Raw genomic sequence first — 23,024 nt, 5'->3', positions numbered from 1 at the left:
TTCTCTGCTGCCTCAGGGATCACGCCAGAATTACCATCCATTTTATTTGTTGCTTCTGTTTCCACCAAAGCATTTTTTCTTTCCCCTTCTTAATGCTCCTTCCCCTCCCCCCTGGAGGGAACCCACAGGATCCAGTGTTCAAATCCAAGCCCCCAGGGCAAAGTGGGCCCAGAGATGCCAAGGCCAACATGCTTCCCTTTCAACAGCCAAATCTCTTTTCTTCTCCTCGTCTAGTGTTCTTACCCAGACCTGCCATAAATTCCCCCTTATGACCTAGCTGCACGTCTGCCAAGCAAAACGCCGAGGGTAGTACAGCCAACCTGGAGCCTGGCACTAAGAAATAAATCCTCTCCAGGGGGAAAAAAAACAATTTTCTCTACACAGACATGTTTAATAAACAGCAGGACATGGTCTACTCCAGCAAAATGCCTGAGCACAGTGGTATCAGAATTGGTGACCGTGGACACCCAACACATTCCAACAATTCTGCAGCCAGCGCCCAGCCCTATACACAGTTCAAAGCAAAGCAAAGTTGTTCGTTACATCGTGGGGCCTTCCTTAATCACTTAAGTCTGAAATCCTTCTCAAGCCATCTTAAGGGAGAAAAAAGGACTACTGTACTTTTTCTAGCAAGCATTTTATCATTAATAATAATATAATCAACCACATTTATACAGCACGTTAGCATTGCCAGAGCTCTTAAAGTTACCTCATTCATTCCTCACAGAAACTCTAGTGCAGGTGCTGTCATTTAACAAATAAGGAAGTGGGTTCAGAAAAGTGACATGACCAGGGGTCACAGAAACTGTCAGCAGCAGAAAAAAGGGCCTTAGGACTTCCCTGGTGGCGCAGTGGTTAAGAATCCGCCTGCCAATGCAGGGGACATGGGTTCGAGCCCTGGTCCGGGAAGATCCCACATGTCGCAGAGCAACTAAGCCTGCGAGCCACACCTACTGAGCCCCCGAGCCACAACTACTGAGCCCATGTGCCACAACTACTGAAGCCAGGCGCCTAGAGCCCGTGCTCCACAACAAGAGAAGCCACCATGGCGTGAGGCCTGTGCGCAGCAACGAAGACCCAACGCAGCCAAAAATAAATAAATAAATAAGTAAATAAAGGTCCTGTCCTCACCGGTTCCATCCTTCTCGAGATGAGGTCTCTCTGCCCCACAGTCTGGGGCAGGGAATGGGTGAGGGGTGTGGCCTAAGGCTGCTGAGGCTGCAGTGACAGAAACGCTGGCGGTCATCAGCAGCCCCCATAACGTTAGGTGATTCAGGCCACGGCAAGGGGAGGGGCTGACACAACTGCCAGGCTGTGGTTTCCCTCGAAATGAGGACTTAACGCACCTTTGTGCTCGGGATGGTTAACTTGGGCTTTGTATCTTTTCAAATTACTCAAGAACCATGAAATTCTTTGCATGTCAAATCTGTTTTTTGGTCTGAGGGTGTGTTTGTGTGTGTGGTCGCACACGCGTGCGTGTGTGTAGTGGTTAATCACACGACACAGAGAAAAAAAAAAAAAATCCACCAAAGTGCGCAGGTGTGCTTTGTAACTGACGTCATTTGTTGTGATTTTTAAACATAGCAACAGATTTTGCTTTAGAGCAAACTGAGTTAAATTACATGTAACGTGAATCAAATTACTATGGAAACTAAATTGATCCCACTTACTGAGCACCTGCTACAGAAAAAAACAAAAACAAAAACACTTTACCAACTGCTACGACCACAAGGGCCTACAGGACAAGGTAAATGAAATTTTTCTGGACCCTGAAATTCACCAGCAATTCAGAGGGGAGAAAATTAAGACTATCATCCTATATTAAACCATTCTTTATTATTTGGAAGAAGACCTTCACCACCCACCTACTAAACTAGATTTTAACAAATAACTGGATCTTGGTGCAGGGCCTAGGCTAAGAATGCTTCTCTTAGGGAAACTTCTAAAAACGTGATGGATTTCCTTAAACTATACATCTTCTTCCCTTCAAGTTGAATAACTCCATTCCTGATAGCAAAACACCCACTCTCCCCACTCCTTTGGGCCACTGCAGTTGGTTCTCAGCTGTCTAAGCCAAGTGCATCCCTGAGCTATTTGGTCTGCCCGTCCTGTGCGAGGCGGCCCTCCTCCAGCTTCCGGGGAAACAGCTGTCCGGGCACTCCATCACCCCACGCCCCGCCGAGCTCACCTACAGGAGGCAGCTCTGACAAACAAGCAAGGTTTAAATTCCCCACGACTGAATATTAAGTAAGGACCCTGTCTCTTTGGGTTATCTATTGCTAACAAACCACCCTGAAATTTAGGGGCTAAAAACCACCAGAGCGATTTAGATGGGGACTGGGGCTGGAACGTCCAAGGCTTCACTCACCTGTTGGGCACTTCGGTGGGGATGGTAGAAAGCCGGAACTTTTCTATATGTGGCTAACTGAAGCTTCTTTACACGGCAGCCGGATCCTGAAGGCACACACTCCCAAAAAGGCAGGAAGCGAAAGCTGCCAGGTCTTTTAAAGACTAAGTGTAGAAGGACCCCAGCCTCACTGCCACCGCATTCACAGGGCCAGCCCCGATTCAAGGGGAGGGGAAATACATGCTACCTCTTGATGGGGGAGGGATGAAAACATCTGCAGCCAGCCTTACTCCGCCACACTGTCTTCCCATGTTTACTCTAAGAAGGATATGCTGACATACTCTCTATGGTCTTAGGGCCAGACCTAAAATCTGCGCTTTAAGGTCGCACAGCCTACCTACCATTTTGGTCTGAAACAGAGCACCGTGCAAGGAGCTCACTGAACGGATACATACATTAGCCCAACTTGTTACGAGGATACATACATTAGCCCAACTTGTTACGAGGTCACAAAGCCCTGTCTGCAACACCCAACTGTCAACAACCACACAGCGTCTGATGAACCAAAACCAAACAAAACCAGCTCACACTTCTCTGTCAAACATTTCAAAAGTGAAGATGGAATCTAAAGACACGTAAGGAAACCTTTTCGTCCTCACCCATTCCTGTCTGTCCTGTCTTTATATCTCAGCAGAGGCAAAATATGTGGCACAGAATTTTGGAAAGGAAACAAAAAGTGCCTTCTGGGGGTGTGGGGGAGGGATGGAGTGGGAGGCTGGGGTCAGCAGATGCACACTATTATATGCAGAACGGATACACAACAAGGTCCTGCTGTATAGCACAGGGAACTACAGTCAATATCCTGTGATCAACCACAATGGCAAAGAATAGGGAAAAGAATGTATATACGTGTATAACTGAATCACTCTGCTGTACAGCAGAAATTAACACAACGCCGCAAATCAACTATACTTCAGTAAAAGAAAATTTTTTTTAAAGGTGCCTTCCTATCATCTGTGAGAGGAACAACTGAAGGAGGGACCCTTCATAAATCTCAAAGGTGATATTAGATGCTAATTGTTTTTCCTCTAGAAAATCAGACGATTTGTACTTTTAAAAATAGCTACTTTATTTTCCTAGGCTCCAGGGAAGCTGGGTTAATTCAAGTTTTGTAACTACCAAGGTGCCTCCATGTGATTTACAAACAGGACATATTCTCTGATGTGAAAGACCTGGGGTCCTGGCATGTCTTGCGACTCCCCCTGGGCCACTACCCCCTTCATTCTCTATACTCCAGCCTCATCATGATCCCTCTTAGTTCCTCCAATGCACCCAACTCCCTTCCCCATGCAGGACCTCCGTGTGCACGGGCGCAAGGTTCCTTCCTCCTGGACTCCCTTCCACCCACGCAGCCCACACCTCACACATCAGGCCTCGGTCATAGCTGGCTCTTGAGAGGTGGTTCTTTCTCCTGGTCGCCCTTCTTCAAGTAGGCCTCCCTATTACTTTCTCTGTCTCAGACTCCTGTTTATGTCCTTTGGCATATTTATGGAAATACTCTATTTAGTAGTGTCTTTTTACTATTTATAATAAGCACAGTAGCTAGAACATAAGCCTCCCAGAGCAGTGGCCGTGTCTCTCTTACTCAACACTTGCATCTCTAGAACAGCACTTGGAATGTGGAAGGAATTCAGAAGGGTCACTTATCCTTGCTGACCTTCATGTTCATAAAGGAAGCAACAGCAGGTAGATCACACAACCTCTCTGGAGTTAATTATTTTTTTGTTAAAGCGGGGGAGGCTGCATTAAATAATATTAATTTCCAGCCAGCTTTACCACTGAACTGTAGCTTATTCCACAGCTGTCACCGAGAGACTTGGGCTTAGTAAATAAATAGCTACTATTTCATCAGTAAAGATTTGTTTTCTAGTCTCTAATTTCCAATAAATTTAACATTGCAAAACCTTAACACAAATAAAATGTCTGGGGTGAAAAACTATCCATGATATTATGTTAGACTTTTAGTATCTTAAAGGCATATAAGAAAAGTCTAATATACGAAAAAAATATTAGAAGTAATGAAGTTTTTATGTCTTTCATACGTTTGGAATTTATCTTCTACACCAGGGATGATGTCCAATCTATAACAAACCACAGTCCCAGGTTTGAAGTTGTAATTTGCTGACAATCTCATTTCAAGCACATCCAAAATTAGCAACTAATTCTTTACACATACTTATTAATAGACTCCTGAAATTCAGAGATTAGATTCGAGAGAAGCACACTCAGTGTGAAGCACGGAAAATATACAAAAAGAAAAATAAAGACTGATTTTAATATAATTGTTACCAAACAAACATGGTAATCAATGAGGGAAACTACTCAATTCCTACATTTTTATTCTACTCAATAGCAAAATACACAATTAATATGTGCAACTACATAACTGTTGATAACATTACTGATCTATAATCAACTGTACATTTTGGTTTATAATTTGGTTTTCATAATTTACAGATCTAAAGGGTAACTTTTAAATTATGACAACTCTGGGTTTAATGAGAATCAGAAAGAACTCTTCCAGAAATACATCTAGGGGAAAGGTAGCCACTGTCATAAAGTGATCTTGGTTTGGCCTTTAAAAAAGAGAATAAATCACTTTGCTATACACCAGAAAGTAACACAACACTGTAAATTAACTACACTTCAATTAAAAAAAAAAAGGCAAATAAACCACTAAAGCCCTGAAAGTCCTTTTAACTTAAAGTCTAAAGTTGGCTGACACCTGGTAGTTTAGTGAATCATACAATCTTTTTTTAAGAACACTTTTTATTGATTTTTTTTCATAGTTCTTCCATACAGTCCAGTAGAAAAGTCATTAACTCTAAAAGGATAAGGACAAGACGCAGGCAGCAATAATAATTCAGATGCACCACAAACGTGTTTGCCAAAATAAATTCAGCTGACGGGTTTGCTGAGTATCCAATCCTTAAACATCTGTGAAGAACTTTCATCTTCTTCAGAGGGAATAATAGTAAAAACACCTAACATTTATTAACCGCTAAGTGCCAGGAGCTATGCTAAACAGCTGGCATAGATTCTATCCCACTGAATTCTTAAACTTAAATCTTAAAAATAATCTATCTGATTCCAGACATGCTCCAAGGACAAAGAAGAATAAAACAGGCCAAGGGATTGGGGAGAGAGACAAAAGACAGACCACATGCCCTTTCTTCAAAAAGAACGACTCAAATCCTTGCTCTCAGTCTATTTCGTCTCACTTCATAAACAATCCTAACAAACTTCCCTAAACACCTTCTAAGTCCTTAGCAGGTAAGAGGGAGGCGGGCTACTATACTCACAGCTCTAAGAAGTGGTAACTGACGAGCAAGAGGGATGAGAAATCAACAATAAGCAGCAAACTCATCTCAGAGATGATGGACGTCTTGAGAACTTTAATGTTGAAGCAAAGTGTATTATATACCTTATTAAGCCCTGATAGCAACGTTAATAAAACATTTCCATAAAGAATGACTAGATTATACGATAATCCATGGCTGTGAGGGTAACAGTGAGTCCAAAAAAAAAAAAAAAAAAAAAAAAAAACCACTGAGATATGCTTAGAATGTTCTACTTAAGAAGGCATGAAAAGGAGTAAGAGAATCATGTGAACCACCCCTGGACAGTTCACTTGCAAAAGACCCTTAAGACGTAGCTAGAGTGTAGCAGGAAGAAGAGCGGTTCCGGCATCAAGCCGCCTGGTACTGAAGTTCTGCTACCCTCTTCCTGTGTGCCTCTGGACAAGCCACACACTTTCCTGTTTAAAAAAATGAGACACTGGCCCAGGTAACCTTTAAAGTCCTTTGCACTTCTGCTTTTAAACACTACAGGGAAGAAAGCACGTATTACCACTTCTCTGAAATTCATGAAAGTTTGACGCCCGGTCAACACTTTCAAGAAGCGGAGTTTTCAAAAGCCACAAAAATGCGCTCAGTTAATATTTACAGAAGGAAGATAACTTTTGTTACCTGGAGAAAAGTCATATTTGCAGGTAAGATACAACAGGACAGACCGGTCTTGCCGGTCTAGAATTAGAATCCCACTTTCACTTGCTTCTTGCAGTTGGAAACTGAGGAGAAAACTATTGCTTTCATTTCTAAGCTATTTTGGGAGAGAAGCTTTTCTCCATATACATTGCAAATACCCAACTGGAACACTCTGTTCCTCTTAACATAGGTATTGCACAGCCTCCTTTGCACGGAAACTTACCTTGTGGGCTGAGCCATAGAAGAACACCCCACCTCCAGAAAGAGCCACCGCAGGAACAAACAAAAGTGAAAGAACATGTGAGAATAAACGTGCTAAATGAGTATTTACACCAGGGGTTATTAACCAACTCAAAACCCAGGTTTAGGCTGTCACTAGCATTAACTTCTTAAACTAGTTGTTCTCAACCCTGACTGCGCGTCAGAGTTACTGGGGTGCTACCCTCCCCCGAACAGTCAATCCATGCCTAGCCAAGGGGTCCTTGAATGAACTGGAAAATCAGAATCAGTGAAACTCTCCTTACCCAGTCTGCATCATCCGTGGCAGATTCCATTCCATTAAGAGTCAACCAATTAATAAGCAGAAAGAGCAATACATTAAAATAAAATTAAAAATTTGGTAACCAGTGGCTTGAGCTGGGCAGAAGGTTAATAATTCTTCCTGCTGTACTGAACCGTTTAGACCCCATTCTGAATGCAGGGTGGGAAATAAAAAAGAGGCCTTCAATAGGCCTGGAAATGCTTGCATGAACCTAGGATGATTTTCTGAGAGTTGTGAAGCAATGACTTTTTAAACCTGTGTTAGACCCTCTATTCTGCAGATAAACACCATTTAGTCCTGCCCCGCCCTGCCCCCAATACAACCGACCTTCCCTGCACCCCCCTTCCCCCCACTTCAGGCAAATCTTCCTGCATCTGTTTTGCTTGGCAACACACACCAGCATTCCAACACAGGCCACCTGGCCACTGAGAGAAGATTGCAACATATTCAGCAAAATAAGAAACCTGTTCAAAAGGAAAAACTATCTGGAGGGACGTTTCTGGGAGCAAAGATCAGCGGATCGCAGGGCTCCACTTAGTAAGGGAGGCACCTCTGAACCACTTCGCATCCTGCCCCTGACCCTTTCCTGGTTGTAAGGTTGAGAGACTGTTCCCAGGCCTGCTCTCTCCAATGAAACTTTCCCCTCTCCGAGGACTCCACTGGCTTCTCCAAATCCAGAACCTCTGCACAGGCCTTAGCAGGTCAGTTCAAAGAAATGAGGATAAATTGGCTGTGGTCACCTTCCGATGCCCACAGGAAGGACATCAGTACAAAGCACGACGTCTGGTATTTCCCTTTGTCTCAATCCACATTATCAGGGAAATTGCCAGTGGCCGAGACAAACAAGCATCAATTTCCTTAGCAGTGACTTAAGAATTCTCTCCCGTCTCATGTCTTCTCCATGAACTGAGACTGACCGTGTTTCAAGGCCTCAGCCCGTCAAGGAAACACACGGTGAACCAGAGGGCAAAAACAATGACCTCGGGAGTCGGGGGAAAAGACGCAGAAACCCCTGCTCCCGGACGCCACTTCTGAAGGGACTGCCTGTCTCTGGAGGTGAGGCTTGCAGAATAAATGAGCTATTTTAAAAGCTGCATATCTGCTTTATAGCCCACACATTATTCATCAATGGACAATATGCCTTATAATAAATGCAATCTGCAAATCAGAAGCAGACTCCCTGGTGCAAACCTGCAAAAATAAATCCACCCACATCCTGCCATGACACAGGCAGCAGAAAGCATCTTGAAATAACACTTGCTTAAGGAGAATAAATGCTTCCCATTTTCTAGGCACTGCAATATGAACATGACAGTCTAAGTACTAAGGTTTGACAGTCTAAGAATTGAGGTTAGACTAACTCCTGAGAAAAGTGATGACTGTTCCTAGGAGCTGGAAGAATAAAGGTGTGGAACGGGGACAAGAGCCAAGGCCAGGGCTCGGGCTCTGCCACCCTCTTAGGTGACATTTACGACTACTGGGGCCTCCCTCTTCCTACTCTGCAGTCCCCGTACAGGAGCCAGTGTGGGCCATGACGATATAAATGGGATCACGTCCATCACTCCTGTGCTCACTGCCTCCTGTGGCCTGCTACCCTCGCATCCTCACAGTAGCCTTCTCCCTCCGTGCCATACCCGCTCCATCACCACTGGCTTCAAAGCCTACACATCCCACCCCACTGCGCCCATTTTAGCCACGTTCACCTCCACGCTGGTCTTCCTACTCTCCCAGCAGATGCTCAAAGAATAGCTCTGTGGAAGGCAGGCAGGCAGTCAAGGAAGGAATTCATTCAACTCCACATTTGATGGGAAAGAAAGGAATTATTCATGCCAATAACCATACCCCCAAATTCTTCAGCAACATTTCACATTAAAAAACAATTTGTTGAAACCTGCTAATCACGATCAAGGAAATTCTTGGGCAAATATAGAAACCACATCGCTGGTGGTTTCTACCTTCAGTCTTTCAAAACACGGTCCCTCCCACTGACCCACTAGGACAAATCCTAGTCATCTTTCCAGATCCGGTTCCAATCTTCCCCTTGCATGACATCACTCCTGTCCATCATGACCCACGGTATCCTGTCCTGTGTGTAAGCATGCCTTAATGCTGGAATATAAAAGGTTGGGAAACCTGGTTTGTATCAATAGAACTTTCCGTGTTCAGGGGACAGGACAGCTCCGATGAGGCACGCATATCCAGCAGAAGCACTGATTTCACGAGAACAGGCATCGTGCAAGTGCTGACACCCAGCAAAGGCAGCGGGTGACAGGCTGCTGACAGCGCTTCACATGCTGTATATTCAAAAATAATTATTGCACACCTGTGAGATAAAAAGAATATTCTCTGTAAGTGTGAAAATAATGCCCTCCGTTTCCTCATCTTTAACCTGGAAAGGAACTGGTCTACATAATTCCTAAGAAAGCTCACAGCTCTTTAAGTTTATGAATGTAAGATAAAAAATGGCTCCTGCACACATATGTCGGAGAAGAGTGCCACATTGCAGAATACAGGAGCATCTCTTGCTAGTATAATTTCACCCTAGGGTGCAGGCAGGCCCTTAAGCACGCTGTGTTTATATAAAACTATTTTCACTGCTTTGTCCTTTGCTGCAACATCTGGGCATCCTCACAATATACGCTAACGTGGAGAATATTATATCAGGATTTAAAAAAACAGCTTCTACTATGATAAGAGATTAAATAAACTTAAATATTAAAATTGCATTAAAAAGTTTAAAGTTATATTGCAATTTAGTATCTCTTTCTTCAAGTGGAAAAGCATAATTGGTAAGTACATAATGAATACATACTAAGCTTAAGGCACTTTTACTCATGAGAGAGATAATATAAAGAACCAAGAGCCAGGCTGTTAGCATGCAGTGCTTAACTCAGCCCAACTCCTTAGGAAAGTTAAAGAAAGCTGTTAGTGCTACAACAGAACTCCCAGCCTGAAAAACTCCCCGCTTTGAAGAAGTGCTAGGTTCTCTGGTTGGAGCTTAGTATACGTGTTTCAGTATTTCTATTCCACCTCAACTCTTCTATTCAACTCAATTTTTAAACAACTGGACCACAGCAGCTTTTTGTCCTCCTTGAAGAGTCAAATACCCAGTCGTGTATTTTAAAAGAAAATGAAAAAAAAACCTCAACAAGCATGATTATGAAGCTTTAAAAAGTCTCTCAAGGAAGTGGATGAGTTATGACATATGTGGGTCATTAAATATATTTTAAAAGTCTGTCAGTTCTGGATTGACCCACAGAGTAGGAAAGAGAAACTGTAAATCTATCAAACTACTTGAATCATCAAATACGTAACATGATGACGTTCCCTACCCCATCCCAGTCCCCCAGAAAGAGGTAAACAACGTAATAAAAGATGATGGATTGAAAGCAGATTCCTCAGAGTTATTACATGAGGGAAGTAAATGCCACCTGACTTACCTTGATCTATAAAAATTAAGTCCCAAGTTAAGTCCCAAAAGAAGGCTGTGTAAATTCTGAAAGGCAGATCTGCTTGGGGAAGCACTGGTCTTTTCCTCCCTGGAGGAATTTCCTCACTTTCTGCTTACCAAGTACAGGGAACAATACCTAACACTAAAATAAACACGGAGTTTTTCAAAGAATAGGTAGTTGGGGCAGCCACCTAAAGGAACCAATACAAAGTATTTGAACATTAAGTGTGGCCACAACAGTCAACCCAGAGAAGGCAGGCAGGGTCCCTTCCAACTCAATTTATGATACTTTGATTTCATTTTATGACCTCTCCCTTCACATGAAGCACTCTATTCAAAAGTGTCAGAACAGTCCTTGGTTCTAAAATGATCACGGATTAAAAAGCAGGCTTCCTGAAATTCAATCTACTTCATCCCCCACCCTGAAAGCTAAACTTCCTGTTAAAACGTGGTGATGCCTAGAGACCACCGAGGTGTCAATTCAGGACACGGCACAAAACAGGCAGGACACTGACAGCTTCATTCAGGCCCACTCATGCAGGCCACCTGTTCCACTGACTTACTTTCTTATATTCCCTCTGCATCCCCATTTGCCCAAGGAAGCTGTAGCACAAAAAATAAATAAGTAAACAAGAGATTTAAAAAGGAAAACCCATTGGGAACATCATACATCCGTGATGCCTACTGATTCAAGATAATTTCTAAAAATCTTTCCATAATCTCCATCTACCCAGAAAAATCACCAAGCTCTTGCAATACATAGTTTAGCTAATATTTTCAACACTCTATCCTTTTAGGCCTTTTTCTTCTTTAAACTGGAGCTGGGTCTACATTGCGGGTGGACTGTCTTGGCGCCCTCTCTTGTGTAGGCCATGGAATATTATGCTGCCGGGTATGAATCAAGGGAACTGGATGATTGCAGACAGGATACTAAACCTCTCAATAATCACCAGCCAATTCTGGATTGGGTTTCCCGAGCTTCTTTTGGCATTTAGAGTGGAAACTTAGATATTCTGGTATTCGAGCATTCAATCAACAATTTCAACACCTTCCATGAATTTCCAGCTTTTTCCTCATTTTTGCAAATGTCTTGGTAGTATCATTAGGAGATAAAAAAGGTCAATATATTTAGCCATTAATCCATCTCACCAGTAATAATATGCAGTCAATTAGTTTTATTAAAAAATCTGCTTATAGACTACCATTTAGATTAGCCTCAATTAATTTTAAACCATCAACTACACAGAGACAGCAACATTTATTAAATTTAAGATAATTCTTACAGGGAGTAAATTTCTTCTGGTATTACGAACTTTTATGTAGAGATAACAATTTTCTTATTAGCACATGTTATAAAATTGTAGTTTTATTTCAGTGCCAAGGAACTCTGCCTCCAAGCTTAGCCAAGAGAAGCAGCTGCAGCATTTATGAAAACCCTCTAAAAGTCAGTATCTAATAAGGCCTATTCCCAAATTCTGTCCTCATTTGTAAACCACATAACATGAACATTTTGTACAGATAACATTAGATTGCTGCTCAAAAGCCACAGCCCGTAAGAAGGAAAAGTAAACAACTGGAAACATGGCATGGAAAAAAAATATATATATATGTATGTATGTATGTGTGTGTGTGTGTGTGTGTGTGTGTTTATCTATATAACCAAAATGGCATGGTAAACAAATAACATGTCTGAAATGTCAGCAGAAATAACTATTTTTAAGTTTCAAAATTCAATAGCGCAAATACAACTAAAGGTCCTGTTCTACGACGCACAGCTCACGAATTAATTGAAGTCTTTTCAAGGACTGCATCATCGCAGGGCAATGTTAAGGCTCTGTGATACTGATTATCCAAGGGGCAAATACTCAGGAAAGATGAGATGACAGCAGAAAGGAGATCAAAGCCCGTTACTAAAGTAAACATTTCCAGGTATGCCTTAAATTCATGTTGCCCTGTGTCTAATACCCTGTGATCAAAACCCGACTGTTCACAGTTAACCTAATTACCTTCCTTGGAGAACGATGTGTACATTACAGAGACCTGGGTAAGAAGGGAAAAAACAACATAACACCTCATTTAAACCTCACCGTAAACCTGTGAGTTGGACGTTTTTAGCCTCCTCTTTCGCTGACGAGAGAGGACACGCAGAGAGGGAGTCACTCCCCTGGGACACGTCAGGAATCTGCACAGTCCAGTCCATTAGGCCCGTGCTCCAAGGCACCAAATGGAGTGGCCACCTCCAAAATTCTCAGCATTAAGACGTCACATCACAGAAAGCATTAACCTGCATTTTGGCTACACAGGCTTCTAAACTGTGCAAAGATATACGTATTTTTAAAATTCCTATTCTGTATATACGCAAAATGATAGATGTGATACTGTCATTAGTTATCACACCTAATGATAGTATCACATACCTTGGTTGGAAACAGTAAAATAACACCATTTCACATGATGGTTGGGAAGGTTGAGTGAGACAGTGGGATGGTTATACAGACTAAGTGAAAGAAAGGCAGGCACTCTTCAAATTGTGAAGTGCTTCAGAGATGTGAGTTGTCACCTGCAAGCCCTATGTGTTTGTGTGTATACACACCTACTGATGTCACCACCTACACTTTCCAAAACATCCGTCTAAGTTGAAATTTCAAGTTCCATAATATTGGAATGTGCCCGTATAGAACCACATTAAGAGAGATAGCCAAGAAGAAAAAGTTTACAGAATCCATTCAGAGACCAAGTCAATGGAAGGAATACTAGCTTTTTTTATCCACTGCATTGCTGTGGTGGTGCTTTTAAATAAAGGGGTGGTTTATACCTATTTTCCTAGAGTTATTTTTTAAGGTAAAAAAGAGACAACAACTAATACTAATGTAAAAATTGTTCTGTATAGTCAAATCACCTTCTCTGAAAGAGATTCAAACTAAAATTCCCCCCCAAACAAAAATAGATTGGGTATTCCTTTGTCGTTCAGTAAAATGGATTTTTAATCACAGAAGACTACCACGCTACTTCTGGGAAGTGTAAGTCCATGGAGAGGGCACGAGGAAAATTCAGAGAACCTGGGACGAAGGAAAGAAGGAACACTCCTTCCCTGCAGTGTATGTAGTGGGTGTCAGAATACGTGTTTTTGTCCCCGCTGTGGGCCCTTCTAACTCTGTTTACATTATGAATTTTGTATCAGCAAGAAACTGAGATAGTCCCAGAAACTTTCCAAGGACTCAGTGTAATGTGGGATTAGAAAACCGGCATGACAGCATGGTGAAAGGGGACACAAACGCCGGGTAAACGGTGATCCCACTTCCTCAGAATAACTGTCATGCAGTTAAGAAGCTCATAACCAAACCAAGGAACCCAAAAAACTAATTTAAGAAGATAACTAAATTATTCGTAAATGACCATTAAAATGCTACAAACTGAACTGATGAGTTGTAAGAATTCTGAAATATTACAGCTGATTATAACTGATAACTCTAAAAACCAATTCTACTTTACAGAGGTGTCAGACCAGGTAGAAAATCAACGATCACATGGGGTCCCAGGAATCTGATCAGCATTTTTTAGGCCATGTTGCATTTTAGATTTATTCACGACAGTCATGACAGGATGTTTGGGAGGCACAGACAGAGAAAATTTCTCAACAAGGTAACCTTGTAATAAGGTCTAAGGCATAGATCATGACATATGAACACATTCGCAAAAGGAATCTTGAACGGTTTTCTCCGAGAAAGATTTTTGACATCAGTCAAAAACCAGACTGTAATCGATTTTTCACGTAAACTAATAATGAAATGCCCTTCTGTCCAAAGCAGCAGATATTTGAAACGTCAAAAAAGCTTGGTGGCAGCCAGACTGTAGACGCCCAAGTGAATGTTTTCCTTCAAGATAAATAAGGCTGTGGCAGCTGCTGTCTACACTTAACACCCCTGCCCATATGAAACACGTACAAAGTGTTGAATGGAACAGACGGTTTTGTTATGAGACAAGTTTTGTTTTTGCTTCTTGAAGAAACAAGTTTTTGCTTAAAAGAAAACCAGCTTCCTACCAACCACTTACAAATTTCTGTAAGTGTACAAAAATACAAATACGAAAATAAAAACTACTGTGCACAAATGGAACTTACTTTCCAAGAAAAGCTCTTTATTCTAGAACTTGCATTTCCAAATTTGAAGAAATTTATTTTCCACTCTAATAGCCCTCGCAAGTTAGAGCGGTCCTTGCATGTAAATTGGTATGTTCTATTTGTTTTTTAATCACATGAGAAACTTCAAGCCAAGTGAGACTGGAATTATATAAATCCGTTTGTCCTCAACATCTAACTGCAAAATGATTTAAATTCTGATAACTGAACAGTTGTCAAAACTTCAGGAAATGCATTTCGTCGACCTTCATGTGGTAGGTGGTCCAAATTCAGCATGGAACTGCGCTGCCCATTGAAGCCTACACCTGTTGTGATGGTACTTTCTTGAGTTGAAGGATAGAAGCTCTTATCAAAATTTTATTGAAATTTGTACCACTGTATAAAAATGGTATTGGTTCAGACTAAGACAATGCACTCAGATATTTCCTAATAAAAGGGCTAGAGATAATAAAAGGGTTTATAGAAGGGAAAAGAAGAAGAAACAGTTATATAACACCAAGAAAAATGTAATATTTGCATTTAGCACCTGATTACGCTTTCAAAATGGTGAAAACCAATGATGGAGCAGTGATAAAATTTACTCAAATGGCCCAAAATATTTCTCAACGCAAAAGACAATACGATTCCACAGTCATACTCAGTCATCCACTTTGGAAAGTCACCATCCACAACTGAAACCCAAACAAAAAGTCTCCTAGACATTTCATTGTTGGATCCTCAAAACCAGCCATCACAGGAAATTCAAGGGAAAAAACCCAATTCAAAATATAAGGAGCTTGTCCTTTAAAAAAAAGCACTCAGTGACTAGGGACTATTAGTAAAAGAAAGCTAACTGATGAAACTTTTCATCCCACGACGAACTATGAAAGCTGCAGTCATCATTTGCCTTGGTGGAGTTAGCAGCTGTCTTTCTGTGCTCCATTTCACTGAAAGGGAGAGAGCAAGAACACAGGCGCAATAAAGGCCAAAATCTGTTGCAGGGCGTCTGTTTCCACAGCTGGAGACAGGGCACTTACTATTCTATATACAGCAGTCCAGCTTAGACACTCAAGTGGGCAGTGTTAAATTGCAGGGCTGTGCAATCTGATCATTAACAAGTCCCCAATCAGTTTCGCCTTGCCTTGGCCCATAAGCCTATCTGCTTCAAAAACACATTTCCTCCTGTCCCACGAGTGTGACTATGTTTGTTCAGTATTACTTAATGGGACAAAAAAACAAAGACAATACATTATATAACAAGGGCTGGCCCTCTACAGCTAAAGGCCATTAGGAAGAACTGGTCCAACTTGACATAACACTGAATTATTAAGAAACTAGACAAGTTTAACGTGAGATTCTCTCACCTTCATTAGAACTGATTATTTTTTAAAGGCTGTATCTGCAAGCAGTTTTTAAATGCATTTCCAACGTCAACACGTTGGGGCACTGCAGATTAACTTAAAAGTAATACATTTAAAAAATTCTTTTATTCAGAAGGGATGAAAGGGGCGGGGAAGGGGTTGTCTGGATTTTTCAAAACGGAGTGATTCGACTTTGAGGCTATTTTCTAAAATGCTAGTTTCATGGACCTCTACCAAAGGCTGGACCACAAATCATGGCCCCAGAACGCGGCCAAACATTAAGTTACACTGACCCGAAGCAGGGAAACTCCCAGGAGGGAGGAGGATGGAGTTTATTTTAATTACACTGGAGAATAAGCTTGCTGGGCTTGAATCAGTCCCTACCAATCGGCCGTCACGTGGAAACGCACGCTCACTTACCGAGGCGCAGGCTCCCGTGGAACCAGGGCTGGCGGCGTTATTCTCCTCGGGACTCGGAGGAGCTTCCTCTGGCCCCCGAGTCACAAGAATTCTGAAATGCTGCTGCCCCGCATTTTGATCTTGCCTGATCTTAAACGTGCAGCCCTGACCCTGTGGCGTCCTTTCCACGGAGTTGGTCCTGTGGATTTCGGGAGCCACCCTGCGGCCCCGAGGTGGCGTCTGCGGGTGGCCCGGGTGGCCGCGCTCTTCCGTGGGGCTGCCCCGCTCGGCCCGGGGCTGCGTGGGGTACGAAGTGCTCCTCTCCAGACGAATGCGGGGATACCTCACCAACCTGTCCCCCTTGGTGCCAGTGAACCCAAAGTTGAAGTCACCGGCCAGCCCTGGCGCGCCTGCTTGCGGCTGCTGCAACTGGAAGACAAAGCACCGCTTCCCGGAACTTCCAGAAGCATCTGGAACATGCTGCAGGGACCAGCGCCTGGGCTCCGGCGCCGATGGGCCGCTCTGGCCGTCGGCCCCGAAGGGCGTCAGCCTCACCTGTCGCACGTCTGCGCTGGAGGCGCGGTGCTGGATGCGGAGCCCGCCGCCGCCCTCCCGGCCCCCGACGAACGAGGGCTCGGCCTCCTCGAGGCCGTCGGGGGCTACAGGGCCCGGCACTTGGCGGCCACACATACCGTTGACCTGCGGGGCCGAAGCCCTCGCCGCCCTGGGAGGGGAGCTCTCGGGACTCTCGGGCTCCGGACAGCCGCCCCAAGGCGCCGAGCCCGCGTCGCCGTCCAGGCCCTCGGGCGGCCCGCACCCGTCAGGGGCCCCATCGGCCGCCTTGCGCTGCAGCGAGATCTGCACGGACGAGCTCCGGGTGGGCCGCGCGTCGAAGGGGCTCAGGAGCTGCGGGATGAACATGGACGTGCTGCGCTTGAGCGCGCCCACGCCTCCCTGCAGGCCGCCTCCGCCGTCCTCTGCTCCATTCGGGGTGAAGGGGTGCGGGCCGCTCCGCCGCGGGAGCGTGTGGAATGCCATGAAAAAGTCGTCTTCTCTCTCCTGGTCTAGGATCTCTGATTCGGGGGCTGTGTTGCTGCGACCTGAGCCAAAATGAAACCGAAGCCGATGGGCCATGGTGCCCAGAGGGCCAGGGAGGGAGAGGACGAGCGTCAACAAGAAGCCTGGTGCTGCCAGAAGTCAAAAACCAAAGACACAAACTCCAAGAAAAAGTGTCCCATCTGCCAAACCGTTAGTACTGCGGCACCAAGAGCGACAGATAGCAGAAATAACCCAAGTGGCAAGCGGCATTCCAGGCATGATTGGATAAGAGCAAAAAGCTCTCATCCACACTGTGACAGACGGTAGGATGGCCAGAACCACATGACTGCGGTCTCCCCCTCCAATGCCAGCTTGTGGACTTAGTGGAGTTTTCCCCCCTCTCGCTCTCAATTTTTTTTTTTTTTTTTTTAAACAGCAAGAGCCTGAAACAGCACCTTCCCAGCTGCTGCTTTTCCATCAGACAGGAGTGGCCCCAGCAGGGAGCTCTCACAGCTGACTAAGGCAGCAAACACACTCCGAGCCATGCTGCTATAAATCTAACCGCACGGCGCTCACCGGACAGTTCTTTCCGAACCAAGCAGGGCACCGGGACTCTCTCTAACCAATGTGAGAGAGAGACCTGGCGTCCAACACAGAAGCACACGCAGTATATCCGCCCACCTCCCCGACCACCTTTCCCACCGAACCAGATAATGACAAGTAAAAATGCCGTGGCCGCTGGAAGACTCTTTCACGAGCAATCGGATGTTATGCTCCCCTGTTACTTATGATGTCACCACACTACCATGATGGAATGCAAACTAATAAAATGTACTATAAATACGATTACACACCCCACAGGATAAGTGTCGCTTTAACACTAAATAATTAGACCATGATCTACAAGTAACAAAATAGCTAAATGGAGGGGGGTACAACTCACAACACTGCCAGTTAAGGCCTGCCTCTGGCTACTACAACGTTTTTCATTTAAAAGATTGGGGGGGGGGGGGAGACGCAATCTCATACATAATATGATTCTCAGACATGGCGGTACCAGAGGAAAGGAGCTCAGCTGGAGAAAACATTCTCTCCCCTATGCCAGACAGGAGAAAAAACCACCACCCTCGCGCCACCGCCACCCCCCCGAAAAAAAGGGGAAGGAAAGTTGAAGAAGGGTGGGCATGTGGTTTCGGTAATAAATTAACTTAAATACCATGCAGAAAAAAGGCTGCCTGGAGCTGCCTGTTTTCCGGTAAGAAGTCAGCATTATCACCCCAGTTAGGATACAAACATAGAATCTTGCTGTTTTTGAAGGGCCAAAAAGGACCTAAGCAATAAAAGTGAAAGTCCACGTTCAAAAAGCTGTCATCGGATTTGTAGCTAACTTGGAATATATTCTGTGTGTTTTAAACATACTCTTTTCCATGATCCAGAAACATCAGTTATTTAACAAAGAGGTTTATTTAGGAGGGAGTAAAAAATAGGGGGCGGGGGGCGGAATACCAAGCTGCAAAGAGTGACAAAAAGTTTATTTTAAAATCCGCAAAGCATGACTGTGTCAACAGCTCTGGAGTCCAGGGTGTGGAGGATTAACCTGTGTTTACATACATCCAAATCTGTTTTCTAAAGGCATGTGTTTTAAATGCCAAAAATGATCTCTATGAGAGAAATGGAAGCCAGTTTGCTTAATGCGAAAACTGCCTAGCACCACTACGGTCGGTCACGTATAGTCTTAGCTGGGTTAATAGCCAACAAAGAAAAAACCACTGCCAGCAGCATTCACTGCATAGTAACAACACTGCAGATGGCCTGGGGCAAAGCTAGGTACATAAAACACCATTTTTCAGATAAAGTTTGTATTCAAATGGGATTTCTTAGAGCTCTGCATTCATTCAAAGCCCTTTTGGGCTTAGAAGTATAGTTTAGGGCTCATGGCAAGGTCATCTCAACAACAGTTATTCTTCTAGATATTGGAAAACAAAATTTTTACAGTGAATTTCCTTTAATAGAAGAAAAATAATGAGTTAAAGCCCATCTGACAAGAGGCAATTTTTCCTCAAAGTTGACCATTTCTTCACCTTGAAGTGTTATTATACTCAATAAATGAGAGAGTAAGGATTAGTCTTGTGGCTGCATGTGTGTCTCCAGGGACTTACTGTTACTCTGCTGAACACTGCTGCATTCAGTGTTTGCTGGATGAAAGATGGAGTGCTAAGAACTGCACCCTCAAGCAGAATTTCTCATTCGATTTAACAAGAAAATAACTTCATACACAAAGCAAAAGTGATTTTAGCTACTGAGTACTACTAAGTATCACCTAAGGTACAAAATGTCCAGTTCAATGCAACCACCGAGAATCCATATATTTTAATAGAAAAGCTATCAGGATGGTGGGCCAGCATCTGTTGGCTTTCTAATTTGGAGAGTAACACAAGGCATAGGAGATCAAATATACTCCCAAGTTCCCTAAGGGTTAAAGGCCTGGCTATTCACCACCACTGGACTGAGACTTAGGAGACCAGCAGTTACATAATTACATAAGGGCTCTAGACCTCAGTTCTCTTTCTTCATTTGCAAGGACAGAGAATTAAATGAGTTAACATTAGAAGGCTCCTCCAGATCAAATATTCTATTAAACTCAAGCTATTCAAAAACTTGTAAGTTTCAGTTGAATTCTGCAGAAAGAAGAGTCCATAAGAACATTTCTTTTAAGCAAATAATATACGGTTGGAGCCTCCGTATCCGCGGGTTCCGCATTCATGGATTCAACCAACTCGAATCAAAAATATTCAGGGGGAAAAAATTCCAGCAAGTTCCAAAAAGCAAAACTTGAATTTGCCTCATACAGGCAACTATTTACATAGCATTTACATTGTATTGGGTATCATAAGTAATCTAGAGATAAAGTTCAAGTATACAGGAGAATGTGCTTAGGTTACATGCAAATATTTCACCATTTTATATTAGAGACTTCAGCATCCTTGGATTTTGGTAACTGCAGGGGTCGTGGAACCAATGCCCCCATGGATACTGAGGGACGACTGTACATAAGTCTCAGAGAAAGCAAATTTGAGTACAACTGACTCCACTGAGTTATAATACCACTTCTGAGACTAACTTAAAAGCTTATACATATCATAATAATATTCATTTTCATAGTTGGAACACTTGGCTCATAGGTATTTGATGTATATATTCTAGGGAGTTAAATCTGGCAAAGTGCTTTAAGCCAGATTTGCTTCTGAAACTCCATTTCTAAAAGGAAATGTAAGTTGTATCAGTTACATACATACACATATATATACCTACTTACCTATCAATCTATATAAAATGTATGTACCAGTTTTATGCCTCAGGCATATTTCTGGTTCTTTGAAGTTACTATCTATGAATTTCCCTCGAGAAAGTACCACTTTAAAAAAAAACAGCTTAATGTTACCTCCTAAATATAGATTTACTTTTTGCTATATACTCTTAATTAGATTTTTGTTTTCCCAAAGAGATTCATTATTGAACATGTCACAATCACATGGTCTGGCTTATACATAAAAACCCTGAAAGGTTCATTTACATGAGTAATGGCGGCGACAGATTTGCATATCGTTTGTATCCCCAGAAGCAGAGCGTAAGCATACATGGTTTGATAAATCACCAGTGTGACTTTCACAAATATTAACGACGATACAAACATACACATATACAAATAAACTGTCCTACCCATATCAAAATGTTTGAATTATGAACATTAAACTAGGAATGGGACAAAAATGGTCTTATTGAGGGACATGTATACTGGCAGAAGTACAACATAAATACAGGTTTTTAAAAGATGTTGCTCTAAAAATTCAGTTTTTGAAAAAATGAAGCAAAAATGAAAAATTGGGACCCACTTACCAGTCTGTTTTCATCAAATACTTCAAACAAGAGTCTGTGATTAGATGGGTTTACCTATGAGGGACAGAAATAATATTTTTTAAATGGGCAGAAATAATTCAAGGAATGAAATAAGAGACTGAAAGAATAAAATGCTTTATAACACACCCAAATCAACTGTGTAATATAAACAATTAACCTGCTCTTTCATCAACTAAATCAAGTTTTCTATTATTGATTTCTATTATTATTCTACGCCTAATATTTAGACATATCAGAAGAATAAAACGCTTAATTTTAAGCTGCTTTTCCAACATAAGAAAGGATAATTCTAAGTAGTTTTTAACAGTTGCTAAATCTCCCCTAAAAAGGCATCCTCGTGCCTGTACACCAAAGGCTACATCCTCACAAAGGTCTACGCCTGAGGAAATTTCTTAGGCCTAATAATAAAAGCAGTGATAAAAAATAATGAAGAAAATAGTAAAAAGCGGCTCTTTACCATTGTGTGCGTACTTTTTAGGCACTATCTCCTTTATTAAATATCAAAAACACATGATCTCATTTATTCTCAAAGCAGCCCTATGATGTATAACTGTCTCCCCAATTTTACAAATGAGGAGCTGAGCCCAGCAGGGGCAAGTAACTGGCCCAGGAGCTGGTTATGCAGGGCAACCAGAAGCCCCACCAGGTCTGGCCTGCGAGTCTCCAGAGCCCCTGGTTCGAGCCATTAGAGAGACAAAGAAATAAAAGATAGCCCCTCTTCCAGCAACTGTGGGGTCAATGTCAGAGCTACTGGGCTTTCGATGTCTTTTTGCTTCTTTCTGTCTCTTCACCCAAACCTCACTGAAATAGCAGAAATCATCCTTCAGACTCAAGTATTCAATATCGTTTAGTTAAGGACCAACCACGTGTGGGACATGGTGGGAAGCGTTCTCATTTCTATCATTGTACGGAAATCCTGGAAAACAACCTTACCAAGTGAGGATTCCTCTCTCCTAGTGAGAGATGAGGAGGCTGTGGGGAGTGCGAGTCTTTGGGGGGGCTTCTCCAGGGTTGGAAAGGATGTAAGTGGTAGGACCCAGGTCCACCATCACTAAGTAGAGGGAGGGAGAAGGGAATGAAATAACATTTGATGGTACAGAGAACACGACTTGTGCTTCTGACCCCTTGGCTTGCTCTTAGCCTAGTGATGGAGCAGGCAGGTGGGCAGGGGGCTTAGTGTCTGTTTGAAAGCTCAGTGAAGGGTTGTACTGCTGACCAGTGCGTCCACAGGCCGTTGCAGAAGCTGGCATACAGTAAGCACTCAATAAAGATTTGTGCGATGAATACAACAAAAATGTTTTTTTAAATGCCCCACCAAAAAAATCGAGTTTACATATGTTTACAGCTAATAAAAGCTGAAAAAAACCTTGGATGTACTAAAATTTACAGAAATGTGGCCAAGGTGTTAAACTGAAAGAAGTCTAAGTAATTTGGAGTATTACAAGTGGAAAGCTGTATCTGAGAGTTAGCTACGGGCCAATAATATCTATCTGCCCCCATTACTTTTTCAGTCCTTCATGAAGTAATTTAAAATACATCTGGTAGAAGCTACACATAGGATCTCACCAAGTATTAAAATATCAATGCCATATTTTAGCTCTGAACATAATAGAAAACAGATGTCGTATATAGCGATCTAAGTTCGGAGCAGATAAGATACCATTGTGACTGAAAGGAAGAAATCAGGACCAATTATAACGAGTCTAATGGTAATATTGTTCTTTGGGAAGCTACACGAATCAGAAGATCTTATTTAGAGCATTTCTGGAAGTAGAGTAGTTTTTAATATCACAACTATACAGATGA

General features: G+C 42.7%; 1 protein-coding gene across 11 annotated transcripts in view; it reads right to left on the bottom strand.

Moving 5' to 3' along the window:
- NEDD4L (NEDD4 like E3 ubiquitin protein ligase) overlaps window positions 1-23,024 on the bottom strand; it is a 167,574-nt gene that overhangs the window by 124,946 nt on the left and 19,604 nt on the right. For 4 of the 11 annotated variants that reach the window (XM_059895518.1, XM_059895521.1, XM_059895525.1 and 1 more), the window contains exon 1: window positions 16,284-17,621. In XM_059895518.1, coding sequence (XP_059751501.1) covers window positions 16,284-17,396 — 1,113 coding nt within the window. In that variant the 5' untranslated portion in view covers window positions 17,397-17,621. Of the gene's footprint in view, window positions 1-16,283; window positions 17,642-21,197; window positions 21,252-23,024 lie in introns of those variants that run through there. The other 7 variants (XM_059895524.1, XM_059895519.1, XM_059895529.1 and 4 more) reach the window with 6 other exon arrangements.

This window comes from Balaenoptera ricei, chromosome 14, assembly GCF_028023285.1.
Source record: "Balaenoptera ricei isolate mBalRic1 chromosome 14, mBalRic1.hap2, whole genome shotgun sequence".
Classification (NCBI taxonomy): Eukaryota; Metazoa; Chordata; class Mammalia; order Artiodactyla; family Balaenopteridae; genus Balaenoptera; species Balaenoptera ricei.
This window is presented reverse-complemented; position numbering and strand designations above follow the sequence as displayed.